General features: G+C 46.8%; 1 protein-coding gene across 2 annotated transcripts in view; it reads right to left on the bottom strand.

The window, feature by feature from the left end:
- Window positions 1-27,897, bottom strand: part of stimate (STIM activating enhance) — a 176,279-nt gene that overhangs the window by 60,163 nt on the left and 88,219 nt on the right. For both annotated transcript variants that reach the window (XM_041190911.1, XM_041190910.1), the window contains exon 7: window positions 9,440-9,589. In XM_041190911.1, coding sequence (XP_041046845.1) covers window positions 9,440-9,589 — 150 coding nt within the window. The remainder of the gene's footprint in view (window positions 1-9,439; window positions 9,590-27,897) is intronic.

The following is a 27,897-nucleotide window of genomic DNA, read 5'->3' as shown; positions in this document are numbered from 1 at the left end:
TTCTCTCCCCATTTAGAAAATAGTCTATGCCTCTATTCTTCCTACCAAAGTGCATGACCTCACACTTGTCCACATTGTATTCCATCTGCCACTTCTTTGCACATTCTCCTAACCTGTCCAAATCCTTCTGCAGCCTCCCCGCCTCTTCAATACCACCTGTCCCTCCACCTATCTTTGTATCATCTGCAAACTTAGCCAAGATGCCCTCAGTTCCTTCATCTAGATCATTAATATATAAAGTGAAACGTTGTGGTCCCAACACCGACCCCTGCGGAACTCCACTAGTCACCGGCCGCCATCCTGAGAAGGACCCCCTTATCCCCACTCTCTGCCTCCTGCCAGACAGCCAATCTTCTATCCATTCTAGTACCTTCTCTCTAACACCATGGGCACTTATCTTACTAAGCAGCCTTCTCTGCAGCACCTTGTCAAAGGCCTTCTGGAAGTCCAAGTAGATAACATCCATTGGCTCTCCTTTGTCTAAACTACTCATTACCTCTTCAAAGAATTCTAACAGATTTGTCAGGCACGACCTCCCCTTGATGAAACCATGCTGACTTTGCCCAATTTTACCACGCACTTCCGAGTATTCTGAAATCTCATCCTTAATAATGGACTCTAAAATCTTACCAACGACCGAAGTCAGGCTAATCGGCCTGTAATTTCCAGTCTTTTGCCTTACTCCTTCTTAAACAGAGGGGGTACATTAGCGATTTTCCAGTCCTCTGGGACACTCCCTGACTCCAGTGATTTCTGAAAGATCACCACTAAAGCCTCCACTATCTCTTCAGCTATCTCCTTCAGAACTCTGGGGTGTAATCCATCTGGCCCAGGTTATTTATCCACCTTCAGACCTTTCAGTTTTCCTAGCACTTTCTCCTTGGAATGGTCACCATATTCACCTCTGCCCCCCCGACTCTCTTGAACTTTGGGGTTGTTACTCGTGAAGACTCACGCAAAGTACCTATTCAGTTCTTCCGCCATTTCTTTGTTCCCCACTACCACTTCTCCAGTGTCATTTTCCAGCAGCCCAATGTCCACTTTTGCCTCTCTTACCCTTTATATATCTAAAACAAACTCTTGCAATTTTCTTTTATATTACTGGCTAGTTTACCCTCATATTTAATCTTCTCCCTCCTTATTTCTTTTTTAGTTGTCCTCTGTTGGTCTTCGTAGGCTTCCCAATCCCCTGGTTTCCCACTGCTCTTCGCCACATTGTATGCTTTCTCTTTAGCTTTTATGCTGTCCCTGACTTTCCTTGTCAGCCATGGCTGCCTCATCCTCCCTTTAGTATGCTTCTTCTTCCTAGAGATGAATTTTTGCTGTGTCTCCCAAATTACTCCCAGAAGCTCCTGCCATTGCTGTTCCACTGTCTTTCCTGCGAGGCATGATTAGGCATAACATTAGATGTTAGGCGTGACCTCCCTCTGACAAAGCCATGCTGACTATCCCTGATCAAACTTTGCCTCTCCAAATGGAGATGGATACTCTCCTTCAGAAATTTCTCCAATAGTTTCCCTACCACTGACGTGAGACTCACTGACCTGTAGTTCCCTGGCTTTTCTCTACAACATTAGCTGTTCTCCAGTCCTCTGGCACCTCCCCCGTGGCCAGAGAGGAATTAAAAATTTGGGTCAGAACACCTGCGATCTCCTCCCTTGCCTCCCTCAGCAGTATGGGACACAAATCATCCAGACCTGGAAATTTGTCCACTTTTAAGCCTGCCAAGCCTCCAATACCTTGTCACTCCCTGTATCAATTTGCTCAAGAACCTCGCAGTCTCGCTCCCCGAGTTCGATACCTTCATCCTCATTCTCTTGGGTGAAGACGGATGTGAAGTATTCATTCAACACTCTAGCGATGTCATCTGGCTCCACCCATAGATTGCCGCCTTGGTCCCTTATGGGCCCTACTCTTTCCCTGGTTATCCTCTTCCCATTGATATACTTATAGAATATATTGGGATTTTCCCTGCTTTTACCAGCCAGAGCTTTCTCATATCCCCTCTTTGCTCTCCTAATTGCTTTCTTAAGCTCCACCCTGCACTGTCAGTACTCCACTAATGCCTCCACTGATTTGCTTCCCTTGTATCTGCTAAAAGTCTCTCTTTTCCTTCTCATTTTAACCTGAATATCTCTGGTCATCCATGGTTCTCTGGGCTTTCCATCACCCTAGAGGGAACATGTTGAGCCTGTACCCTCCCCATTTCCTTTTTGAACACCCCCTACTGTTCCTCTGTATATTTCCCCACAAGTAACTGTTCCCAGTCTACCTTGTCCAAATCTTGCCTTATTTTACTAAAATCCACTCCCCCCCAATCCAAAACATTTTTTTGAACTTGTCAATTTCTTTGTCCATAACAAGCTTAAACTGTATCTTGTTGTGGTTGCTATCACTAAAATGCTCGCCCACCACCACATCAACCACCTCTCCGGCTTCATTCTCCAGAATTAGGTCCAGCAATGCACCATCCCTTGTTGGACCCTCTATATATTGACCTAAAAAGTTCCCCTGTATACATTTCAAGAAATCCACTCCATCCAAGCCCTTAACACTTTATCTATCCCAATTAATGTTGGGAAAGTTGAAATCACCTAATATTGTTTTTGTTTTTACACATGTTCACAAATTGTGCACATATTTGCTCCTCAATTTCCCACTGACTATCTGGGGGTCTATAATATGTATGCTAGAGGCACAGGGCAAGACTAGAATAATTAATAAGTTCTTTGTATTGGTGTTTACTAAGGAAGATGAATCTGGCAAACGTATAGGTAGAAGCAGAAATAGAAGAGCTAATGGATCGTGTGAAAATTGAAAGGAAGGTGGTGCTGGAAAGGCTGACTATACTGAGATTGGATAAATCACCTGGTCTGGATTGCTTGCATCTCAGGTTGCTAAAGGAAGTGGGGGTGGACATAGTGGAAAAGCTTGCATAATCTTCCCTAGATATGAGGGAGGTGCCAGAAAATTGGAGAGTGGCAAATTTGACACTCTTTCTCAAGAAAGGTTGCAAGGACAGTCTGAATTACTACAGGTCAGTTATCTAACATCAGTGGTGGATAAGGTTTCAGAATCCTTAATCAGGGAAGGAATCAGCAGGCACTTGGAGAGCTTTGAGATAATTAAGGAGAGCCAGCACCAATTTGTAAAAGGCAGATCGTGCCCGACTAATCTAATTAACTTTTTGATGAAGTAACAGAGAAGGCTGATGAAGGGAATGTAATGAATGGTGTCTATATAGGTTTTAAGAAAGCCTTTGACAAAGTACCAAGTCAAAGGCTGGTTAACAAAGTTGATGCTTATGGAAACTACGGCCAGTGTGCAACTGGATAAAAAACTGGCTTAAGGACAGAAAGCAGCGAGTCATGGTAGATGGTTATTTTTCAGACTGGGGGGTGGTAGAGAGTGGCATTGCCCAAAGGTCAATGCTAGGACAACTGCTTTTTTTTTGCTATATGTAAGTAACTTGGATCTTGGAATGTGGAGTAAGATTTCAAAATTTGCCAATGATACTGAACTTGGACGAGTGGCAAACAGTGAGGATGGTATAAATTGCCTTTTTTTATATACGTTCATGGAATGTGGGCATCGCAGCCTAGGCCAGCATGTGTAGCCCATCCCTAATTGCTCTTGAGGTGGTAGTGTGCTGACTTCTTGAACCACTGCAGTCCATGCGTTGTAGGAACACCTGCAGTGCTGTTAGGAAGGGAACAAGACAGATAGGCTAGAAGAATGGACAGATAAGTGGCAGATGACATTTAATGCAGAGAACTTAATAAACAGTTGTAAACTGTGTGCAGGAACAGAGGGACCTGGGAGTACGTGTGCATCAATCTTTCAAGGTGGCAGGACACATGGACAGCGTGTTTAGAAAAGCATATGGGATCTTTGGCTCGATAAATTGAGGCACTGAGTACAAAAGCAGGGAGGTTATGCTGAAGCTATGTAAAATTCTGGAAAGGTCCCAACTACAGTATTGCATCCAGTTCTTTTGCTTTTACTCTTTCATGGGATGTGGGCCTCATTGGCTAGGGCAGCATTTGTTGTCCATCCCTAAATGCCCTTGAAAAGGTGGTGGTGAGTTGCCTTCTTGAACCGCTGCAGTCTATGTGCTGCAGGTACAACCACAGTGCTGTTGGGAAGCGAGTTCCAGGATTTTGACCCAGTGACAGTGAAGGAACACTGATATACTTCCAAGCCAGGATGCTGTGTGACTGGAATGGGAACTTGAAGGTGATGGTTTTTCTATGTGTAAGGGTTAAACAGGGACTTCTGTTGGTAAAAAAACAAGGTCAGCAGAATTCTCCAGGCGAACCTTGTACACCATAGGGCCAACATTAGCAGAACTCTCCAGGAAGACCTTGGAGATCATAAGGGAGTAACTAGAGAGTAGAGATAAAGGGGGGAATGAGGATAAACAGATAAGGTAAAGACAAACAGTACCAGGCTAGAATGAGATAAGGAGGCCTTGCTTGGGTAAGGAAAAGATACATACCTGGAACTGGGAACATATGTTTATCATGTGATTATGTATTGACAAGATTGGAATTTGAATAACGCAATGTGTGCGTGACTAACTGTATAAAAAAGATGGTTTTCTTGTGATCGATAGAGTTTTGTTTTAGCTAGCCTAGTCTAAGGCAGACTGTCCCTGCATTCGCTTGAATAAAACGATCGTTAACCTGTATCTTAGTCTCGATTAGGTCGATTCTGAGAAGGCACCACATCAGGTGCATCTGCTGCCCTTGTCCTCCTAGGCGGTAGGCATCACTCGTTTGGAAGGTGCTGTCGAAGGAGCCTTGGTGAGTTACTGCTGGGCATCTTGTATATAGTACAAACTGCTGCCACTGTGAATTGGCGATGGAGAATGAAATGTTTAAGGTGGCAGATGGAGTGCTGATCAAGCGGACTGCTTTGTCCTGATTGATATTGAGTTTCTTGAGTATTGTTGGAACTGCATGCATTCAGGCAATTGGAGTGTATTCCATCACACTGTGACTTGTACCTTGTAGATGGTGAATAGGTTTTAGGGAGTTTGGAGCTACTTGTCGCAGAATTCCCAACCACTAACCTGCTTATACTTCCATAGTATATGACCGAACCAGTTCAATTTCTGGTCAATGGTAGCCTTCAGGATGTTGACAGTGGGGGATTCTGAAGGTGTTCCGCAAAGCGGTCACCCAGTCAGCGTTTGGTCTCTCCAGACTGGGTGACTTCTTTGCGGAACACCTACGGTCTGTCTGCAAGAATGACCCACACCTTCCTGTTGCTTGCCATTTCAACGCCCCATCCTGCTCACATGCCCACATGTCCGTCCTTGGCCTGCTGCAATGTTCTAGTGAAGCCCAACGCAAATTGGAGGAACAGCACCTCATCTTCCAACTAGGCATTTTACAGCCTTCCGGACTTAACACTGAGTTCAACAACTTCAGGCCGTGAGCTCTCTCCTCCATCCTCGCCCCTTTTTTTACCCTCCTTTTTTCAATATTAATTTTTATTTTTTATTTTTATTTTTTATCCACTTATTTTTTATTTATTTTCATTTTTATTCATTTATTCATTGTTTTATCACCACCTTTTATCCTATTTTCAATCTTTTCTCCTCACCACCGTCCCCTCTCCCCAACCCAAGGACCATCTGTCACTTGTCCATGTTCTTTTCAGAGTGCTTAACCTTGTCCTACTATCATCACATCCTGTTTTCTTAAACAAAAACAGAATTACCTGGAAAAACTCAGCAGGTCTGGCAGCATCGGCGGAGAAGAAAAGAGTTGACGTTTCGAGTCCTCATGACCCTTCGACAGAACTTGAGTTCGAGTCCAAGAAAGGGGTGAAATATAAGCTGGTTTAAGGTTTGTGGGGGGGGGGGTGCGGAGAGAGAGAGAGAGAGAGAGAGAGAAGTGGAGGGGGTTGGTGTTTTCTTACCTTTATGCCACTATCTGCACTTCTTTTAGCCCTTACCACTACCATTAACACCCTCTTTACCCTTTTGTTCATGACATCTTTGTCAATCTCTCCTTTGCCCCCACCTATCACTGGCCTTCGATCCAGCTTCACCTGCATCACCCCCCCCCCCCCCCTTAAACAGTATAAATTTCGTCACATTTTTACTTCTCTTTAGCTCTGAAGAGTCATATGGACTCGAAACATTAACTCTGTTTTTCTCTCCACAGATGCTGTTAGGTCTGCTAAGTTTTTCCAGCATTTTCTGTTTTTGTTTCAGGTTTCCAGCATCTGCAGTATTTTGCTTTTAACAATCACAATCATCTTTCTTTGTGCTAGGTAAAAAATTTCATGGCATTATTTCAAAGAAGAGTGGGGGTTTATCCTGGTGTTCTGGTCAATATATATCATAGGTTGCAGCACAGAAGCACATGAGTTTTGTTTCAACTACAGACAACTGCCAGGGAGAGGGATGGAGTTAGTGGCTAGAAGGTAGTGTTTTGGCAAGCACTGAAGAAAATGGCTTTGGTCTTTCCAGTACTGGATGTTGGACAAGCAGTCTCACAATTTGGAGTCAGTGGAGGAGTCAAGGGAGGTGGCGATTAAGTAGTCTCAGTGTCATCAGCATCCATGTGAACCTGATGTGTTTTGGAATGAGCTTGCTGGGGGCAGCATGTAGATGAAAAATAGCATGAGACCAAGCACAAGTCCTAGGGAGACACCAGAAAAATGCAGGAAACACCTAATAGAGGCATTCAGAATTGAGGGGTTTTACTATAAGGATAGATTAAGTAGGGAAAAATTATTTCCTCTTTCAAGTGGGTTGAAAACCAGAGGTCACAGGTGTAAAATAATTGGCATAATAAATGGAGAGGGGAAATGAGATATTTTTTCCCACACAGAAGACTTTTGGGATCCGGAATGCACTGCCTGGAGGTATGGTGGAAACAAATTTCATAGGAACTTTCCAAAGACAACTGGACATTTACTTGAAGAGGATTAATTTAGTCATCTGGATAATCATGAGATGTGGGCCTAAATTTCACGACTCTTTCAGAGAGTTGACACAGGCATTATGAGTCAAATGGCCTCCTATTGTGCTGTACGATTCTATGGCTCTATGAGAGTTTTCCCCTGATTCCCCTTGACTCCAGTTTTGCTAGGGCTCTGATGCCACACTAGTCAAATGCTGCCTTTTGTGCTGGTGTGCTGGACTCCCCCATCATTGAGAATGGGGATATTTGTAGAGCCTTTCTCCTCCAATTAGTTGCTTAATTGTCCACCATCATTTATGACTGGATGTGGCAGGACTGCAGAGCTTTCATCTGATCCGTTGGTTATGGGATTGCTTAGCTCTGTCTATTGCATGTTGCTTCCACTTTCAGTATGCAAGCAGTCCTGCAATGTAGCTTCACCAGGTTGACATCTCATTTTTAGGTGCGCTTGGTGCTGCTCCTGGCATGCCCTGTTCATTGATCCAGGGTTGATCCCCCGACTTACTGGTAATGGTAGAATGGGGATTACGCCAGGCCACAGGGTTACAGATTGTGGTTGAATACAATTCTGTTGCTGCTTTTGGCCCACAGCGCCTCATGGATGCCTAGTTTTGAGTTGCTAGATCTGTTCTGAATCCATCCTATTTAGTATGGTGGTAGTGCCACACAACCTGATGGAAAGTATCCTCAATATGAAGACTTGACTTTGTTTCCACAAGGACTGTGCGGTGGTCACTCCTACCAATACTGTCATAGACAGATGCATCTGCAACAGGTAGACTGATGAGGACAAAGTCAAGTAGGTTTTTCTCTTTTGCTGGTTCCCTCACCACCTGCCACAGGTCCAGTCTAGCAGCTATGTCTTTCAGGACTCGGCCAACTCTGTCAGTAGTGGTACAACCGAGCCACTCTTGGAGATGGACATTGAAGTCTCCATCCAGAGTACATTCTGTGCCCTTGTCACTCTCTGCTTCTTCCAATTGGTGTTCAATATAGAAGAGTACTGATTCATCAGCTGAGGGAGGGGCAGTAGCTGACACTCAGTAGGTCTCCTTGCCCATGTTTGACCTGATGCCATGAGATTTCATGAAGTACAGAGTCAACGTTGAGGACTCTCAGGACTCCCAACGTATGCCACCGTGCTGCCAACTCTGATGGGTCTGTCCTGCTAATGGGACAGAGCATACCCAGGGATGGTGATGGTGGTATATGGGACATTGTGAGGAATGATTAAGTCAGGCTGTTACTTGACTAGTCCATGAGGCAGCTCTCCCAATTTTGGCACAAGCCTCCAGATGTTAATAAGTGAGACTTTGCGGAGTCGAAACAGCTGGGTATGCCATTATCATTACTGGTGCCTAGGTCGGTGCCAGGTGGTCCATCTAGTTTCATACCTCCTTGACTTTGTAGCGGTTTGGTACAACTGATAGAGTGCAGAGGAGATTTACCAGAGTGGTTCCAGGCAAGGGGTTTTTAGTTACAAGATTAGGTTGGAAAGGCTGGAGTTGTTCTTCTTGGAGCAAAAGATTTGATAGAAGTATGCAAGAATGTGACAGGCTTAGATAAGCCAGACAATCCGCCGATGCTGCCAGACCTGCTGAGTTTTTCAAGGAAAAAACTGTTCCCATTAGATCACGGAACAATGACTGGGGGACACAGATTTAACATTTTGGACAAGAGAAGCTGGGGGAATGCAAGGAAGATTTTTTTTATGCAGTAAGTAGTAATGACCTGGAACTTGCTGCCCTCAATGGTGGTGGATGCAGAAACAATCAATCATTTCAAAAGGAAATCGGATGGACATTTGAAGGAAATAAACTTTAAAGGGCTACAGGATAGTAGGACTGACTGGATTGCTCTGCAGGGAGCCAACATGGACTTATGGGTCAAATGGTCACTTTCTGTTGTAAATGACTCCATGGCTCTAATCACCACTATATCATATTTTCTCACAGCTACCTGTGCCTGCAACTCACCAACCTTATTAGCCACACTGTGCTGACACGCCTGAGTTCCAAATTTAACTCAGGCCTCTTTATATTTACTATGATTCCACCAAATTTTGCATTATTCCTAACACTGTACCTTCCAGTCTTGTGTAGCTTGTGTCTACTTTTTAAATATTACATCTTAGCGCCCACAAGGAGGTATTACGATCTGGAACGCACTGCCTGAAAGGGTGGTGGAAGCAGATTTAACAGTAACTTTTTTCAAAGGGAGATTTGATAAATAATTGAAAACAAAAAAAAAATCAGGGCTTTGGGGAAAGTGTGGGACTAACAGGAAAAGCACCTTCAAAGAGCTGGCACATGCACAATGTGTCAACTAGCTTCCTTCTGTGCAGTATCATTCCATGACTCTAACCATTCACTTGCTTGTTCCCCCTGAGTGTGAGAGGTTTGGCGGGGGTGTGGGAGGGAAAAAAAATTTGCTATGGAACCTACAAATCCCACAGTCATGCAGAGAGATCCAGCATGTGACATGAGACCAGTGCTTACCTCAGACTCAGACTCCTCATGCGATGCTGCTCTTCTGTATCTGACTTTGTTGCTGCTTCTAGAGTCGTCTTCCCCAGCTTCTCCTTCCAGTTTAGCTTTAGTTTTACCTTTTCTCATTAGAAAATTATCTACCACCCAAAACATTAACGCCTGCAAGGAATGAGAAAGCAAAATATGTAGCAGAGTTAAGGATTAACATAGGAACATGTACATAAAGAGAGCAGCTGAGGAAACTGAGTGCAAACCTGAGTTTGACGAGTGGGGAGCTTGGTGAAGAGGGGAAGGAGGTGTTCGTTTCCTTTTGCTTTTTTAACTTTCCTTTGGTTCTTATATACTACAGGGAAAGGAGCTAGCCGTTGGGGAGTTTCTGGTAAGGGGTTAAGGTCTATTCTATTCCTAAGGTTTAAAATTGGTGGTAAATTTTTTTTTTACTCGTTTACATGATGTGGGCGTCGCTGGCTAAGTCAACATTTATTGTCCATCCCTAATTACCCTTGAGAAGGTAGTGGTGAGCTCCTTTCTTGAGTTGCTGCAGTCCCTGTGTTGTAGGTGTCAGCAGTATGTGTCATCTACAAGATGTGCTTCAGAAACTCACCAAGGCTCCTTAAGCAGCACCTTCCAAACCCATGACCACTACCATCTAGAAAGACAAGAGCAGCAGGTGCATGGGAACACCACTGCCTGCAAGTTTCCCTCCAAACCACACAACATCCTGACTTTGAACTATATCGCTGTTCCTTCACTGTCGCTGGGTCAAAATCCTGGAACTTCCTTCCTAACAGCAGTGTGAGTGTACCAACGCCACATGAACTACAGTGGTTCAAGATGGCAGCTCACCGCCATCATCTCAAGGGCAATTAGATCTGGGCAATAAATGTTGGCTTTGCTATCAACGCCCACATTCCTTAAAAGAATAAAAATACCTTCCAAGACCAATTTATCTTTCCTAAGATGTGATGCCCAGAGCAATTCACAGCACTCTGGGTGTTGTTTAATCAGTGTTTAGTATAGCTGTAGCATAGCTTGTGTTCTAGTCCTCTAGATATAAAGGCCTGCATTCCATTAGCCTTTTTGATAGATTTCTGTATCTGTTCATGACATTTTAATGATCATGCCTTCCCACCACTGCGCCCCCTCCCCCCCGCAACATTCTCCCTACCACCCCCAAGTCTTTTGGACCTCAGTACAGAAGCAAAATATTATAGATGCTGGAAATATTCAAAAAGTCAGGCAGCATCCAAGGAGAGAGAACAACAGTAACTCTTATGCCCTCAGCAGAATGAACTGAGCTCAGCACAACTCAGCTCTTCTTCCACTGCCTTCACCTCTATGCCTATTTCTTTGGCCAAGAGTCCTTCCCCCTGCAGTGGCCCCTTTTATCAATCTCCAGTATTCTCCCTCAACCTGGACACCTCTCTCTGGTCTCTTACCTTCTGTTTATGGCAGGGAAATCAAGTTTGACAAATTTATATGAATTTTTTGAGGATGTAACTAGTAGGGTCAATAAAGGGGAACCAATAGATGTAGCATACTTGGATTTCCAAATGGCATTCGATAAGGTGTCACACAAAATGTGGCATTTGCCACCACCTTCTCAAGGGCAATTAGAGATGGGCAATAAATGTTGGCCCAGCCAGTGATGCCCACATCCTATGAACAAATAAAAAGATACACAAGATAACGGGCGTGATCTTCCGGTCGACGAATGCTCGCCAACACGTAAAATGACGCGGGATGACGTCGGGTGGAACCCCCGGTGTCACCCCAAGTCATTTCCATTTTCAGGTCGGCGGGGGCGCAGCCGAGTCAGCTGCACTCCCGCCAACCTGTCAACGGCCTATTGAGTCCATTGAGAAACTAGTTGAAATCATTAATGGGCCTGCCCATCCAAACTTAAGGTTGGCGGATAGGCCGGGAGCTCTGGCGGGCTTCAGACAAAGCATGAAACCTCATCCACGGGGGGGGGGGGGGGGGGGGGGGGGGGGGGCATGAGGTTTCATGAGGATATTTAAATTTTTAATGAAGGTTTCAGTTAAAGTTATGGATATGTCCCAACACATGTGACAGTGTCAGATGAGGGGACATGTCAGGGAAATTCTTCTATCATTTTTATTGCAAATTTTAATTCGGAGCCGATCTCCCTGAGGCAGCACTTAGCCTCAATGAGATCAGTGCGCTCCTTCATGCACATGTGCAAAAGAGAGCACTCCCGGCTGAGGGAATCCACCACCGCCCCCACCTCCCCCCCACCCCCGGCCGACACAGGGAGCACTCAGTGCTTCTTGGCGGGCGTCACACTGGGCGGGCCTTAATTGGCCCACCCACGTAAAATGGCGGTGCGCACCCCGCCCACGCCCACGCCCACACTTCCCCCCTAATGGGGGGGAGAATTTTTCCCAAGGGCTTATTGAGTTTGGGGTAATATATTAGCATGGATAGAGAACTGGCTAACTGACAGGGAAGCAAACAGTGGTGATAAGCAGGGAATTTTCAAGTTTGAGGTTATTTACTTTGTAAGAATAGAAAAGCAGAATTTTTTTTAAAAAAAGACATGAAATTTGTTAACAAAATGTTTTTCAACTCCGCTAGGCCTGAGTTTTCCAGCACTTTCTGTTTTTGTTTCAGATTTCCAGCATCCGCAGTATTTTGCCTTTATCTTTCTAATTGTTGATGTTCAGAGGTCTTCGGTATACTTGTGGAGGAATAATGGGGGAAATGGTGGTGTAGTGGTAATGTTACTGGACTAGTAATCCAGAAGCCAAAACTAATCCTCTGGGGGAAGATTCAAATCCCACCACGGTAGCTGGTGAAAGTTAAATTCAATGAATAAGTCTTGAATATGAAAGTTAGTCTCAGTAATGGTGACCATGTAACTATCCTTGATTATAGTAAAAAGTTATCTCATACACTAATGTCCTTTAGGGAAGGAAATCTGCCATCCTTACCTGGTCTGGCCTACATGTGACTCCAGACCCACAGCAATGTGGCTGACTCTTAACTGCCCTCTGAAATGGCCTAGCAAGTTACTCAAAATTGAAGGGAAAATAGGGATGAGCAACAAATGTTGGCTTAGCCAGCAACACCCACATTCCATGAAAGAATATAAAAAAGCAGAAAGTTAGCATGCAGGTACAGCAAGCAATTAGGAAGGCAAATGGCATGTTGACCTTTATTGCAAGAGGATTGGGTTAGGGTTAGGGTTAGGGTTCCATAAGAATATGGAAGTCTTGCCACAATTGTACAGGGCTTTGTGAGGTCACATCTGGAATACTGTATGCAATTTTAGTCTCCATTTCTAAAGAAGGATATGTTTGCACAGGAAGCAATACGGTGAAGGTTCACTACATTGGTTCCTGTGCTGAGAGGGCTATCCTATGACGAGAGGCTGAGTAAATTGGGCTGATACTCTCTGGAGTTTAGAAGAATGAGGGGTGATCTCATTGAAACATCCAAGATTCTGAAGAGGTTTGATAGGGTAGATACTGAGATAAAGGCAAAATACTGCATATGCTGAAAATCTAAAACAAAAACAGAAAATGTTGGAAAAGCTCAGCAGGTCAGACAGCATTTGTGGAGAGGAAGACAGAGTTAACGTTTTGAGTCGGTATGACTCTTCTTCAGAGCTAGAGAAGTAGAAATGTGGTGAAATTTATACTGTTTAAGGTGGACAGAACAGGTGAAACTGGATAGAAGGCCAGCGATAGGTGGAGGCAAAGGAGATTGCGAAAGGTGTCGAACAAAAGGTCAAAGGGTTGTTAATAATGGTAGTACTGGCTAAAGGAGGTGCTAATGGTGACATTAAGAGTGGAAAGCAGAATGTGATAACGGCAGGACCAGGGTAAGCACTCTGGAAAGTGACAGATGGCCCTGATGGGGGTGGGATGGGGGGGGAGGGAACAGTGGCAGGAAAAAGTACCGAAAAGGATAAAAGCTGGGGTTAAAACAATGAATAAAAATGGAAATAAATTTTCAAAATAATAACAATGAAAATGAGTGGGAAAATAAATAAAATAAATAAAAGAATGAATAAAAAATAAAAATGAATGAGAAAAAAGAGGGGTGTCAAAAAGTGTTGGGGACGGAGGACAGAGTTCATGGTCTGAAGTTGTTGAACTCAATGTTAAGTCTGGAAGACTGTAAAGTGCCTAGTCGGAAGATGAGGTGCTGTTCCTCAATTTGCGTTGAGCTTCATAGGAACGTTGCAACAGGCCAAGGACGGACATGTGGGCGTAAGAACAGGATGGGGTGTTGAAATGGCAAGCGACAGGAAGGTCTGGGTCATGCTTGCGGACAGACCTAAGGTATTCCGCAAAGTGGTCACCCAGTCTGCATTTGGTCTCTCCAATGTAGAGGAGACTGCATTTGGAGCAGCGAATGCAGTAGACCAAATTGAAGGAGGTGCAAGTAAAGCTCACCTGAAAGGAGCGTTTGGGCCCTTGGATGGTGAGGAGGGGGGAAGGTGTTGCACCTTCTGCGATTGCATGAAAAGGTGCGGTGGGAGGGGGTTGAGGTGTTGGGGATGATGGAGGAGTGGACCAGGGTGTCCTGGAAGGAACGATCCCTATGGAATGCCGACGGGGGCGGGTGAAGGGAAGGTGTGCTTAGTGGTGGTATCATGCTGGAGTTGGCAGAAATGGCGGAGGATTATCCTTTGAATGCAGAGGCTGGTGGGGTGAAAAGTGAGGATAAGGGGACCCTATCATGGTTCTGGGAGAGCAGATGCACGGGAGATGGGTCAGACACGGTTGAGGGCCCTCTCAAACACCGTGGGTGGAAAACCTCGGTTAAGGAAGAAGGAAGACATGTCAAAAGCACTGTTTTGGAAAGTGGCATCACCGGAACAGATGCGACGGAGGCAAAGGAACTGAGAGAATGGGATGGACTCCTTTTATGAAGCAGGGTGTGAGGAGCTGTGGTCGAGGTAGCTGTGGGAGTCAATGGACTTGTAATGAATATTGGTAGACATTTATCACCAGAAATTGAGACAGAGCGGTCAAGGATAGGAAGGGAAGTGTCGGAGATGGACCATATGTAAGTGATGGAGGGGTAGAAATTGGAAGCAAAATTGATAAATTTTTCCAGATCCAGACGAGAGCATGAAGCAGTACCAAAACAGTTATCAACATACCGAAAAAAGAGTTGTGGGAGGGGGCCTGAGTAGGACTGGAACAAGGAATGTTCCACATACCCCATAAAGTGACAGGCATAACTGGGGCCCATGCAGGTACCCATAGCCACACACCTTTTATTTAGAGGAATCTCCTTTGCCTCTACCCAGATACTGAGAGGCTGAGGAATCTCGAGCAAAGGGGCACAGTCCCGGGATAAGGTGCCAATTATTTGGGATTGGGATGAGGACAAATTACTTCGCTTACTAGATTGTGAATCTTTGGAATTCCCTACTCCGAGGATTTTGATGCTCTATAGTTGAATATATTTGAAGCTGAGATGGACAGATTTTTGATTTCTCAAGGAATCAAGAGATTTTGGGAGCGGGCTAGAAAGTAGACTTGAAGTTGAAAATCAACCATGAACCATGGAATGGCTGAGCAGGCTTGACAAGCAGTATGGTCTATTCCTGTTCCTATTTCTTAAGTTCTTGCATTCTTATGTTGATCTTCTCTTGATAACTGCTGGCATGACATCAGCCATCTGAAATTCTCTGCTTCCAGGACTCACAACTTGACTCCTTCTGAACTTGCTGCATCCCATTCTCTAAGGTCCACCCCTGTCATTATCATCAAACGTGTTGACAAGAGCGATTCTGTTGTTATTGTCTGGTCAGCTGTCTTCTACTGAGCGGAAGCCAAACACCGACTCACATTTCCTCCTACATTCCTTCAACTATGACTTCACCACCGTCAACAGCAACTTATATGTTATACAGTCCCTTTAAACGTGGAAGTCCCTTCAGAATCTTGTATGCTTCAATGAGATTGCCTCTAATTCTTCTAATCCCCAGAGAATATAGGCCCAATTTACTCAGTTTATCACAGGACAACCCTCTCAACTCAGGACAAAAACAGAATTACCTGGAAAAACTCAGCAGGTCTGGCAGCATCGGCGGAGAAGAAAAGAGTTGACGTTTCGAGTCCTCATGACCCTTCGACAGAACTTGAGTTCGAGTCCAGGAAAGAGCTGAAATATAAGCTGGTTTAAGGTGTGTGTGTGGGGGGCGGAGAGATAGAGAGACAGAGAGGTGGAGGGGGTTGGTGTGGTTGTAGCGACAAACAAGCAGTGATAGAAGCAGAATATCAAAAGATGTCAACAACAATAGTACAATAGAACACATAGGTGTTAAAGATAAAGTTGGTGATATTATCTAAACGAATGTGCTAATTAAGAATGGATGGTAGGGCACTCAAGGTATAGCTCTAGTGGGTTTTTTTTTTATATAATGGAAATAGGTGGGAAAAGGAAAATCTTTATAATTTATTGGGAAAAAAAAGAGAAGGGGGAAACAGAAAGGGGGTGGGGATGGGGGAGGGGACTCACGACCTAAAGTTGTTGAATTCAATATTCAGTCCGGAAGGCTGTAAAGTCCCTAGTCGGAAGATGAGGTGTTGTTCCTCCAGTTTGCGTTGGGCTTCACTGGAACAATGCAGCAAGCCAAGGACAGACATGTGGGCAAGAGAGCAGGGTGGAGTGTTAAAATGGCAAGCGACAGGGAGGTTTGGGTCATTCTTGCGGACAGACCGCAGGTGTTCTGCAAAGCGGTCGCCCAGTTTACGTTTGGTCTCTCCAATGTAGAGGAGACCACATTGGGAGCAACGAATGCAGTAGACTAAGTTGGGGGAAATGCAAGTGAAATGCTGCTTCACTTGAAAGGAGTGTTTGGGTCCTTGGACGGTGAGGAGAGAGGAAGTGAAGGGGCAGGTGTTGCATCTTTTGCGTGGGCATGGGGTTGTGCCATAGGAGGGGGTTGAGGAGTAGGGGGTGATGGAGGAGTGGACCAGGGTGTCCCGGAGGGAGCGATCCCTACGGAATGCCGATAAGGGGGGTGAAGGGAAGATGTGTTTGGTAGTGGCATCATGCTGGAGTTGGCGGAAATGGCGGAGGATGATCCTTTGAATGCGGAGGCTGGTGGGGTGATAAGTGAGGACAAGGGGGACCCTATCATGTTTCTGGGAGGGAGGAGAAGGAGTGAGGGCGGATGCGCGGGAGATGGGCCGGACACGGTTGAGGGCCCTGTCAACGACCGTGGGTGGAAAACCTCGATTAAGGAAGAAGGAGGACATGTCAGAGGAACTGTTTTTGAATGTAGCATCATCGGAACAGATGCGACGGAGGCGAAGGAACTGAGAGAATGGGATGGAGTCCTTACAGGAAGTGGGGTGTGAGGAGCTGTAGTCGAGATAGCTGTGGGTGTCGGTGGGTTTGTAATGGATATTGGTGGACAGTCTATCACCAGAGATTGAGACAGAGAGGTCAAGGAAGGGAAGGGAAGTGTCAGAGATGGACCACGTGAAAATGATGGAGGGGTGGAGATTGGAAGCAAAATTAATAAATTTTTCCAAGTCCTGACGAGAGCATGAAGCAGCACCGAAATAATCATCGATGTACCGGAGAAAGAGTTGTGGAAGGGGGCCGGAGTAGGACTGCAACAAGGAATGTTCCACATACCCCATAAAGAGACAGGCATAGCTGGGGCCCATGCGGGTACCCATAGCCACACCTTTTATTTGGAGGAAGTGAGAGGAGTTGAAGGAGAAATTGTTCAGCGTGAGAACAAGTTCAGCCAGACGGAGGAGAGTAGTGGTGGATGGGGATTGTTCGGGCCTCTGTTCGAGGAAGAAGCTAAGGGCCCTCAGACCATCCTGGTGGGGGATGGAGGTGTAGAGGGATTGGACGTCCATGGTGAAGAGGAAGCGGTAGGGGCCAGGGAACTGGAAATTGTTGATGTGACGTAAGGTGTCAGAGGAATCACGGATGTAGGTGGGAAGGGACTGGACAAGGGGAGAGAGAAGGGAGTCAAGATAACGAGAAATGAGTTCTGTGGGGCAGGAGCAAGCTGAGACGATCGGTCTACCGGGGCAGTTCTGTTTGTGGATTTTGGGTAGGAGATAGAAGCGGGCCGTCCGAGGTTGGGCAACTATCAGGTTGGAAGCTGTGGGAGGGAGATCCCCAGAGGAGATGAGGTCAGTGACAGTCCTGGAAACAATGGCTTGATGTTCAGTGGTGGGGTCATGGTCCAGGGAGAGGTAGGAGGAAGTGTCTGTGAGTTGACGCTCAGCCTCCGCGAGGTAGAGGTCAGTGCGCCAGACAACAACAGCACCACCCTTGTCAGCGGGTTTGATGACAATGTCAGGGTTGGACCTGAGAGAATGGAGTGCAGTAAGTTCAGAGAGAGACAGGTTAGAATGGGTGGGAGGAGCAGAGAAATTGAGACGACTAATGTCGCGCCGACAGTTCTCAATGAAAAGATCGAGAGAAGGTAAGAATCCAGAGGGAGGGGTCCAGGTGGAGGGAGAATATTGAAGATGGGTAAAAGGATCCGTTGAACTGGGAGAGGACTCCTGCCCAAAGAAGTGAGCCCGGAGACGAAGACGGCGGAAGAAGAGTTCAGTATCATGCCGAGCCCGAAATTCATTGAGGTGAGGGCGTAAGGGTATGAAACTAAGTCCTTTGCTGAGCACTGAACGTTCAGCATCGGAGAGGGGAAGGTCAGGGGGTATAGTGAATACACGGCTGGGGTTGGGATTGGAAGATGGGGTGGGGACGGAGGGACAGGCAGGGGTGGAGGGTCCTAGATGGGTGTTGGTGTCGATGAGTTGTTGGAGCTTGCGTTCCTTAGCACTTGAGAGAAAGAGAAAAAGTTTCTTGTTGAGGCGTCGGATGAGCCGAAGGATAAAATGAAACTGGGGGCACGCGCAGCTTTGAAAAAGGGTACGGCGGTGCTGCTGGAGGGAGAGGTCGAGTGTGTTCATATGGCGGCGCATGGCACTGAGAGTGGATTTCAGAATGTGAACTGAACGTTCAGTGCTCAGCAAAGGACTTAGTTTCATACCCTTACGCCCTCACCTCAATGAATTTCGGGCTCGGCATGATACTGAACTCTTCTTCCGCCGTCTTCGTCTCCGGGCTCACTTCTTTGGGCAGGAGTCCTCTCCCAGTTCAACGGATCCTTTTACCCATCTTCAATATTCTCCCTCCACCTGGACCCCTCCCTCTGGATTCTTACCTTCTCTCGATCTTTTCATTGAGAACTGTCGGCGCGACATCAGTCGTCTCAATTTCTCTGCTCCTCTCACCCATTCTAACCTGTCTCTCTCTGAACTTACTGCACTCCATTCTCTCAGGTCCAACCCTGACATTGTCATCAAACCCGCTGACAAGGGTGGTGCTGTTGTTGTCTGGCGCACTGACCTCTACCACGCGGAGGCTGAGCGTCAACTCGCAGACACTTCCTCCTACCTCTCCCTGGACCATGACCCCACCACTGAACATCAAGCCATTGTTTCCAGGACTGTCACTGACCTCATCTCCTCTGGGGATCTCCCTCCCACAGCTTCCAACCTGATAGTTGCCCAACCTCGGACGGCCCGCTTCTATCTCCTACCCAAAATCCACAAACAGAACTGCCCCGGTAGACCGATCGTCTCAGCTTGCTCCTGCCCCACAGAACTCATTTCTCGTTATCTTGACTCCCTTCTCTCTCCCCTTGTCCAGTCCCTTCCCACCTACATCCGTGATTCCTCTGACACCTTACGTCACATCAACAATTTCCAGTTCCCTGGCCCCTACCGCTTCCTCTTCACCATGGACGTCCAATCCCTCTACACCTCCATCCCCCACCAGGATGGTCTGAGGGCCCTTAGCTTCTTCCTCGAACAGAGGCCCGAACAATCCCCATCCACCACTACTCTCCTCCGTCTGGCTGAACTTGTTCTCACGCTGAACAATTTCTCCTTCAACTCCTCTCACTTCCTCCAAATAAAAGGTGTGGCTATGGGTACCCGCATGGGCCCCAGCTATGCCTGTCTCTTTATGGGGTATGTGGAACATTCCTTGTTGCAGTCCTACTCCGGCCCCCTTCCACAACTCTTTCTCCGGTACATCGATGATTATTTCGGTGCTGCTTCATGCTCTCGTCAGGACTTGGAAAAATTTATTAATTTTGCTTCCAATCTCCACCCCTCCATCATTTTCACGTGGTCCATCTCTGACACTTCCCTTCCCTTCCTTGACCTCTCTGTCTCAATCTCTGGTGATAGACTGTCCACCAATATCCATTACAAACCCACCGACACCCACAGCTATCTCGACTACAGCTCCTCACACCCCACTTCCTGTAAGGACTCCATCCCATTCTCTCAGTTCCTTCGCCTCCGTCGCATCTGTTCCGATGATGCTACATTCAAAAACAGTTCCTCTGACATGTCCTCCTTCTTCCTTAACCGAGGTTTTCCACCCACGGTCGTTGACAGGGCCCTCAACCGTGTCCGGCCCATCTCCCGCGCATCCGCCCTCACTCCTTCTCCTCCCTCCCAGAAACATGATAGGGTCCCCCTTGTCCTCACTTATCATCCCACCAGCCTCTGCATTCAAAGGATCATCCTCCGCCATTTCCGCCAACTCCAGCATGATGCCACTACCAAACACATCTTCCCTTCACCCCCCTTATCGGCATTCCGTAGGGATCGCTCCCTCCGGGACACCCTGGTCCACTCCTCCATCACCCCCTACTCCTCAACCCCCTCCTATGGCACAACCCCTTGCCCACGCAAAAGATGCAACACCTGCCCCTTCACTTCCTCTCTCCTCACCGTCCAAGGACCCAAACACTCCTTTCAAGTGAAGCAGCATTTCACTTGCATTTCCCCCAACTTAGTCTACTGCATTCGTTGCTCCCAATGTGGTCTCCTCTACATTGGAGAGACCAAACGTAAACTGGGCGACCGCTTTGCAGAACACCTGCGGTCTGTCCGCAAGAATGACCCAAACCTCCCTGTCGCTTGCCATTTTAACACTCCACCCTGCTCTCTTGCCCACATGTCTGTCCTTGGCTTGCTGCATTGTTCCAGTGAAGCCCAACGCAAACTGGAGGAACAACACCTCATCTTCCGACTAGGGACTTTACAGCCTTCCGGACTGAATATTGAATTCAACAACTTTAGGTCGTGAGTCCCCTCCCCCATCCCCACCCCCTTTCTGTTTCCCCCTTCTCTTTTTTTTCCCAATAAATTATAAAGATTTTCCTTTTCCCACCTATTTCCATTATATAAAAAAAAACCCACTAGAGCTATACCTTGAGTGCCCTACCATCCATTCTTAATTAGCACATTCGTTTAGATAATATCACCAACTTTATCTTTAACACCTATGTGTTCTATTGTACTATTGTTGTTGACATCTTTTGATATTCTGCTTCTATCACTGCTTGTTTGTCGCTACAACCACACCAACCCCCTCCACCTCTCTGTCTCTCTATCTCTCCGCCCCCCACACACACACCTTAAACCAGCTTATATTTCAGCTCTTTCCTGGACTCGAACTCAAGTTCTGTCGAAGGGTCATGAGGACTCGAAACGTCAACTCTTTTCTTCTCCGCCGATGCTGCCAGACCTGCTGAGTTTTTCCAGGTAATTCTGTTTTTGTTTTGGATTTCCAGCATCCGCAGTTTTTTTGTTTTTATCTCTGTGTTTAATTGACTGCCACTGCTCTTCAAGAAATGCCTACCTCCTTGAAGAAGTTCTGTTCCTCTCTGCGACAAGATTTCCGGATTTCTCTGTTGCCTTGTTCACCTTCATTGCTTTCCATTTCTCTCCTAGTGTTTGACAAGGTGTTTACTAAAACCCGCTTTCACAGCCATATCTCCTTTCTCAGTGACTGTCTCCGTCTCCGACTTACCCCACATGGATTTCAACTGAAATTCCACCCCTCATGTTTCGAACCCACCCAGGATTACAGGTATCTCCGGGACATAAAACGTTTCTCGGACTGCTGTTCCCGTCACATTCTGAAATCCACTCTCAGTGCCATGCGCCGCCATATGAACACACTCGACCTCTCCCTCCAGCAGCACCGCCGTACCCTTTTTCAAAGCTGCGCGTGCCCCCAGTTTCATTTTATCCTTCGGCTCATCCGACGCCTCAACAAGAAACTTTTTCTCTTTCTCTCAAGTGCTAAGGAACGCAAGCTCCAACAACTCATCGACACCAACACCCATCTAGGACCCTCCACCCCTGCCTGTCCCTCCGTCCCCACCCCATCTTCCAATCCCAACCCCAGCCGTGTATTCACTATACCCCCTGACCTTCCCCTCTCCGATGCTGAACGTTCAGTGCTCAGCAAAGGACTTAGTTTCATACCCTTACGCCCTCACCTCAATGAATTTCGGGCTCGGCATGATACTGAACTCTTCTTCCGCCGTCTTCGTCTCCGGGCTCACTTCTTTGGGCAGGAGTCCTCTCCCAGTTCAACGGATCCTTTTACCCATCTTCAATATTCTCCCTCCACCTGGACCCCTCCCTCTGGATTCTTACCTTCTCTCGATCTTTTCATTGAGAACTGTCGGCGCGACATTAGTCGTCTCAATTTCTCTGCTCCTCTCACCCATTCTAACCTGTCTCTCTCTGAACTTACTGCACTCCATTCTCTCAGGTCCAACCCTGACATTGTCATCAAACCCGCTGACAAGGGTGGTGCTGTTGTTGTCTGGCGCACTGACCTCTACCACGCGGAGGCTGAGCGTCAACTCGCAGACACTTCCTCCTACCTCTCCCTGGACCATGACCCCACCACTGAACATCAAGCCATTGTTTCCAGGACTGTCACTGACCTCATCTCCTCTGGGGATCTCCCTCCCACAGCTTCCAACCTGATAGTTGCCCAACCTCGGACGGCCCGCTTCTATCTCCTACCCAAAATCCACAAACAGAACTGCCCCGGTAGACCGATCGTCTCAGCTTGCTCCTGCCCCACAGAACTCATTTCTCGTTATCTTGACTCCCTTCTCTCTCCCCTTGTCCAGTCCCTTCCCACCTACATCCGTGATTCCTCTGACACCTTACGTCACATCAACAATTTCCAGTTCCCTGGCCCCTACCGCTTCCTCTTCACCATGGACGTCCAATCCCTCTACACCTCCATCCCCCACCAGGATGGTCTGAGGGCCCTTAGCTTCTTCCTCGAACAGAGGCCCGAACAATCCCCATCCACCACTACTCTCCTCCGTCTGGCTGAACTTGTTCTCACGCTGAACAATTTCTCCTTCAACTCCTCTCACTTCCTCCAAATAAAAGGTGTGGCTATGGGTACCCGCATGGGCCCCAGCTATGCCTGTCTCTTTATGGGGTATGTGGAACATTCCTTGTTGCAGTCCTACTCCGGCCCCCTTCCACAACTCTTTCTCCGGTACATCGATGATTATTTCGGTGCTGCTTCATGCTCTCGTCAGGACTTGGAAAAATTTATTAATTTTGCTTCCAATCTCCACCCCTCCATCATTTTCACGTGGTCCATCTCTGACACTTCCCTTCCCTTCCTTGACCTCTCTGTCTCAATCTCTGGTGATAGACTGTCCACCAATATCCATTACAAACCCACCGACACCCACAGCTATCTCGACTACAGCTCCTCACACCCCACTTCCTGTAAGGACTCCATCCCATTCTCTCAGTTCCTTCGCCTCCGTCGCATCTGTTCCGATGATGCTACATTCAAAAACAGTTCCTCTGACATGTCCTCCTTCTTCCTTAACCGAGGTTTTCCACCCACGGTCGTTGACAGGGCCCTCAACCGTGTCCGGCCCATCTCCCGCGCATCCGCCCTCACTCCTTCTCCTCCCTCCCAGAAACATGATAGGGTCCCCCTTGTCCTCACTTATCACCCCACCAGCCTCCGCATTCAAAGGATCATCCTCCGCCATTTCCGCCAACTCCAGCATGATGCCACTACCAAACACATCTTCCCTTCACCCCCCTTATCGGCATTCCGTAGGGATCGCTCCCTCCGGGACACCCTGGTCCACTCCTCCATCACCCCCTACTCCTCAACCCCCTCCTATGGCACAACCCCTTGCCCACGCAAAAGATGCAACACCTGCCCCTTCACTTCCTCTCTCCTCACCGTCCAAGGACCCAAACACTCCTTTCAAGTGAAGCAGCATTTCACTTGCATTTCCCCCAACTTAGTCTACTGCATTCGTTGCTCCCAATGTGGTCTCCTCTACATTGGAGAGACCAAACGTAAACTGGGCGACCGCTTTGCAGAACACCTGCGGTCTGTCCGCAAGAATGACCCAAACCTCCCTGTCGCTTGCCATTTTAACACTCCACCCTGCTCTCTTGCCCACATGTCTGTCCTTGGCTTGCTGCATTGTTCCAGTGAAGCCCAACGCAAACTGGAGGAACAACACCTCATCTTCCGACTAGGGACTTTACAGCCTTCCGGACTGAATATTGAATTCAACAACTTTAGGTCGTGAGTCCCCTCCCCCATCCCCACCCCCTTTCTGTTTCCCCCTTCTCTTTTTTTCTTCCCAATAAATTATAAAGATTTTCCTTTTCCCACCTATTTCCATTATATAAAATAAAAAAAAAAACCCACTAGAGCTATACCTTGAGTGCCCTACCATCCATTCTTAATTAGCACATTCGTTTAGATAATATCACCAACTTTATCTTTAACACCTATGTGTTCTATTGTACTATTGTTGTTGACATCTTTTGATATTCTGCTTCTATCACTGCTTGTTTGTCGCTACAACCACACCAACCCCCTCCACCTCTCTGTCTCTCTATCTCTCCGCCCCCCACACACACACCTTAAACCAGCTTATATTTCAGCTCTTTCCTGGACTCGAACTCAAGTTCTGTCGAAGGGTCATGAGGACTCGAAACGTCAACTCTTTTCTTCTCCGCCGATGCTGCCAGACCTGCTGAGTTTTTCCAGGTAATTCTGTTTTTGTTTTGGATTTCCAGCATCCGCAGTTTTTTTGTTTTTTAATTCTGTTTTTAATTCTGTTTTTGTTTTGGATTTCCAGCATCCGCAGTTTTTTTGTTTTTATCTCTCAACTCAGGGACCGATTGAGTGAACCTTTGCTGTACTACCTCCAAGACAATTGTATCCTTCCTTAGAAATGGAGACCAAAACTGTACATGGTACTCTAGGTGTGATTTCACTGAAGTGCTTGACATTAGCATTATATTTTTTAAACATTACAATGAGCTGCAAAAGGAAATATTAGGTCAGATGACCAAAGCTTGGTCAAAGAGGTAGGTTTTAAGGAGTGCCTTAAAGGTGGTAAAGTGAAGAAGAGTTTTCTTCTGTTCATCATGGGATGCGGGCATTGCTGGCTAGGCCAACATTTACTGTCCATCCCTAGTTGCCCTTGAGAAGGTGGTGGTGAGCTGCCTTCTTAAACCACTGCAGTCCATGTGGTGTAGGTACACCCAGAGTGCCATTAGGGAGGGAGTTGCAGGATTTTGACCCAGCGACACTGAAGGAACTGCGAGATATTTCCAAGTCAGGATGGTGAGTGGCTTGGAGGGGAACTTCCAGGTAGTGGTGTTCCCTTGTGTCTGCTGCCCTTATCCTTCTAGATGATGGCGGTCGTGGGTTTGGGTGGTGTTGTCTAAGAGTCTTCGTGAGTTCCTGCAGTGCATCTTGTAGATGGTACGCACTGCTACTACTGTCCATCAGTGGTGAAGGGAGTGAATGTTTGTGGATGGGGTGCCAATCAAGTAGGGCTGCTTTATCCTGGATGGTGTCAAGCTTCTCGAGTGTTGTTGGAGCTTCACTCATCCAGGCAAGTGGAGAGTATTCTGTCACACCCCTGACCTGTGCCTTGTAGATGGTGGATAGGCTTTAGATATTCGTGGCAGGATTCCTAGGCTCTGACCTGTTCTTGTTGCTGCAGTATTTGTGGCTAGTCCAGTTCAGTTTCTGGTCAATGATAACCCCTAGGATGTTGATAGCTAGATTGTAATGCCATTAAATATCATGGGGCAATGGTTAGATTCTCTCTTTGAGATGGTCATTGCCTGGCATATGTGTGGTGCAAATGTTACTTGCCACTTGTCAGCCCAAGCCTGGATATTGTCCAGGTCTTGCTGCATTTGGACATGGACTGCTTCAGTATCTGAGGATTCATGAATGGTGCTGAACAACTCCACTTCTGTGCTTATGATGGAATGAAAGTCGTTCATGAAGCAGCTGAAGATGGTTGGGCCTAGGACACTACCTTGAGGAACTCGTGCAGTAGGGTCCTGGAACAGAGATGATTGACCTTAAACAACCACATTGACCTTCCTTGTGCTAGGTAAGACTCCCAACCCACGGAGAGTTTTCCCACCGATTCCCCTTGGCTCCAGTTTTGCTAGGTCTCTTTGATGCAACACTTGGTCAAATGCTGCCTTGATGTCAAGGGCAGTCACACTCTCCTCACCTCTGGAGTGCAGCTCTTTTATGTTCAAACCAAGGCTGTAATAAGGTCAGGAGCTGAGTGGCCCTGGCAGAACTCAAACTGTGCGTCAGTGAGCAGGTTACTGCTAAGCAAGTGCCACTTGATAGACTATTGGTGACCCCTTCCATCACTTTATTGATGATTGAGAATGAACTGATAGGGCAGTTATTGGCTTAGTTGGATTTGTCCTGCTTTTTGTGTACAGGACATACCTGGGCAATTTTCCACATTGCCAGATAGATGCCAGTATTGTGGCTGCACTGGAACAACTTGGCTAGGGACGCGGAAGATCGGGAGCACAAGTCTTCAGAACTACTGTTAGAATATTGTCAGGGCCCATAGCTTTTGCAGTATCCACTGCCTTCAGCCGTTTTTGAAATCACGTGGAGTGAATTGAATTGACTGAAGACTGGGACCTGTGATGCTGGGGATCTCCGAGAAGGCTGAAATGGATCATCCACTTGGCACTTATGGATGAAGATTGTAGTAAATGCTTCAGCCTTATCTTTTGCACTGATGTACAGGCCTCACCCCATCATTGAGGACTGAATTGTTTTTAATGGTTTGATACAATGAGTGGCTTGCCAGGCGATTTCAGTTAAAAGTCAACCACATTGTTGTGGTTCTGGAATCACATGTTGGCCAAATCAGGTAAGGATGGCAGATTTCCTTCCCTAAAGGGCACTAGTGAACCAGATGGGTTTTCATGACTATGGCTTCATGGTCCTCATTAGACTTTTAATTCCAGGTTTTATTGAATTCAAATTCCACCATCTGTCATGGTGGGATTCGAACCTGGGTCGCCAAAGCATTGCCTTGGATCTCTGGATTACTAGTCTAGTGACAATATCACTACATCACTGCTTCTCTTATTGTCTTAGTTGCACAGTTGCAGGCAGGGTAATCCAGAGTGTAGAGACTAGGCCCTAACATTCGTGGCACACAAGTGCCAGGTAATGACCATCTCCAACAAGAGAGAATCTAACCATCTCCCTTGACATTCAATGGTATGACCATCACTGAATTCCCCACTATCAACATTCCTGGGGGTTACCATTGCCTGAAATTGAACTAGACCAGCATTTCCTTTTTCTTATTTAAATTATTCCTTCCTTTGGGCCAAGTGCTGGTAAATGGGATTAGGTAGATAGGTCAGGTGTTTCTCACGTGTTGGTGCAGACTCGATGGGCCGAAGGGCCTCTTCTGCATTGTGTGATTCTGTGACTCACGGGATGGGGGCATTTCTGGCTAGGCCAACATTTATTGCCCATCCCTAACTGCCCTTGAGAAGTTGGTGGTGAGCTGCTGCAGCAGTTCATGTGGTGTAGGTACACCCGAAGTGCTGTTAGGAAGGGAGTTCCAGGATTTTGACTCAGTGACAGTGAAGGAATGGCAATGTATTTCCAAGTCAGGCTGGTGTGTGGCTTGGAGGGGAACTTGCAAGTGGTAGTGTTCCCATGCATCTGCTGCCCCCTTGTCCTTCTAGGTGTTAGAGGTTGTGGGTTTGGAAGGTGCTGTTGAAGGAGTCTTGGTGAGTGCTGCAGTCCATCTTGTAGATGGCACACATTGCTGCCATTGTGAATAGGTGGTGAAGAAAATGAATGCTGAAGGTGGTGGGTGGGGTGCCAATCAAGTGGGCAGCTTTGTACTGGATAGTGTCGAGCTTCCCAAGTTTTGTTGGAGCTGTACTCATCCAGCACTGCTTTGAACTATATTGCCGATCCTTCACTGTCTTTGGGTGAGAAACTTGGAACTCATCTCCATCAACACTCTGGGTGTACCTACACTACATGGAGTTCAAGGCAGTGGCTCACCGCCACTTTCTCAAGGGCAAATACGGACAGACAACTAATGCTGGCCTTTCCAACAATGCCCACATCCCATGAAGGAGTAATTAAAAAAAAGTTAACTGAACGTGTGGAGCGATTAAAATCAGGGATGCTCAAGAGACCAGAATTAGAAGAGCACAGGTATTTTGGCATGTTGTGGGGCTCTGAAAATCTACAGAAGGGGAAGGGCGAGGCAATGAAAGAATTGGAGAAACAAGCCA

This window comes from Carcharodon carcharias, chromosome 7 (assembly GCF_017639515.1).
Source record: "Carcharodon carcharias isolate sCarCar2 chromosome 7, sCarCar2.pri, whole genome shotgun sequence".
NCBI lineage: Eukaryota > Metazoa > Chordata > Chondrichthyes > Lamniformes > Lamnidae > Carcharodon > Carcharodon carcharias.
The sequence above is the reverse complement of the archived record's forward strand: the minus strand, read 5'-3'. Positions and strand labels throughout refer to the sequence as shown.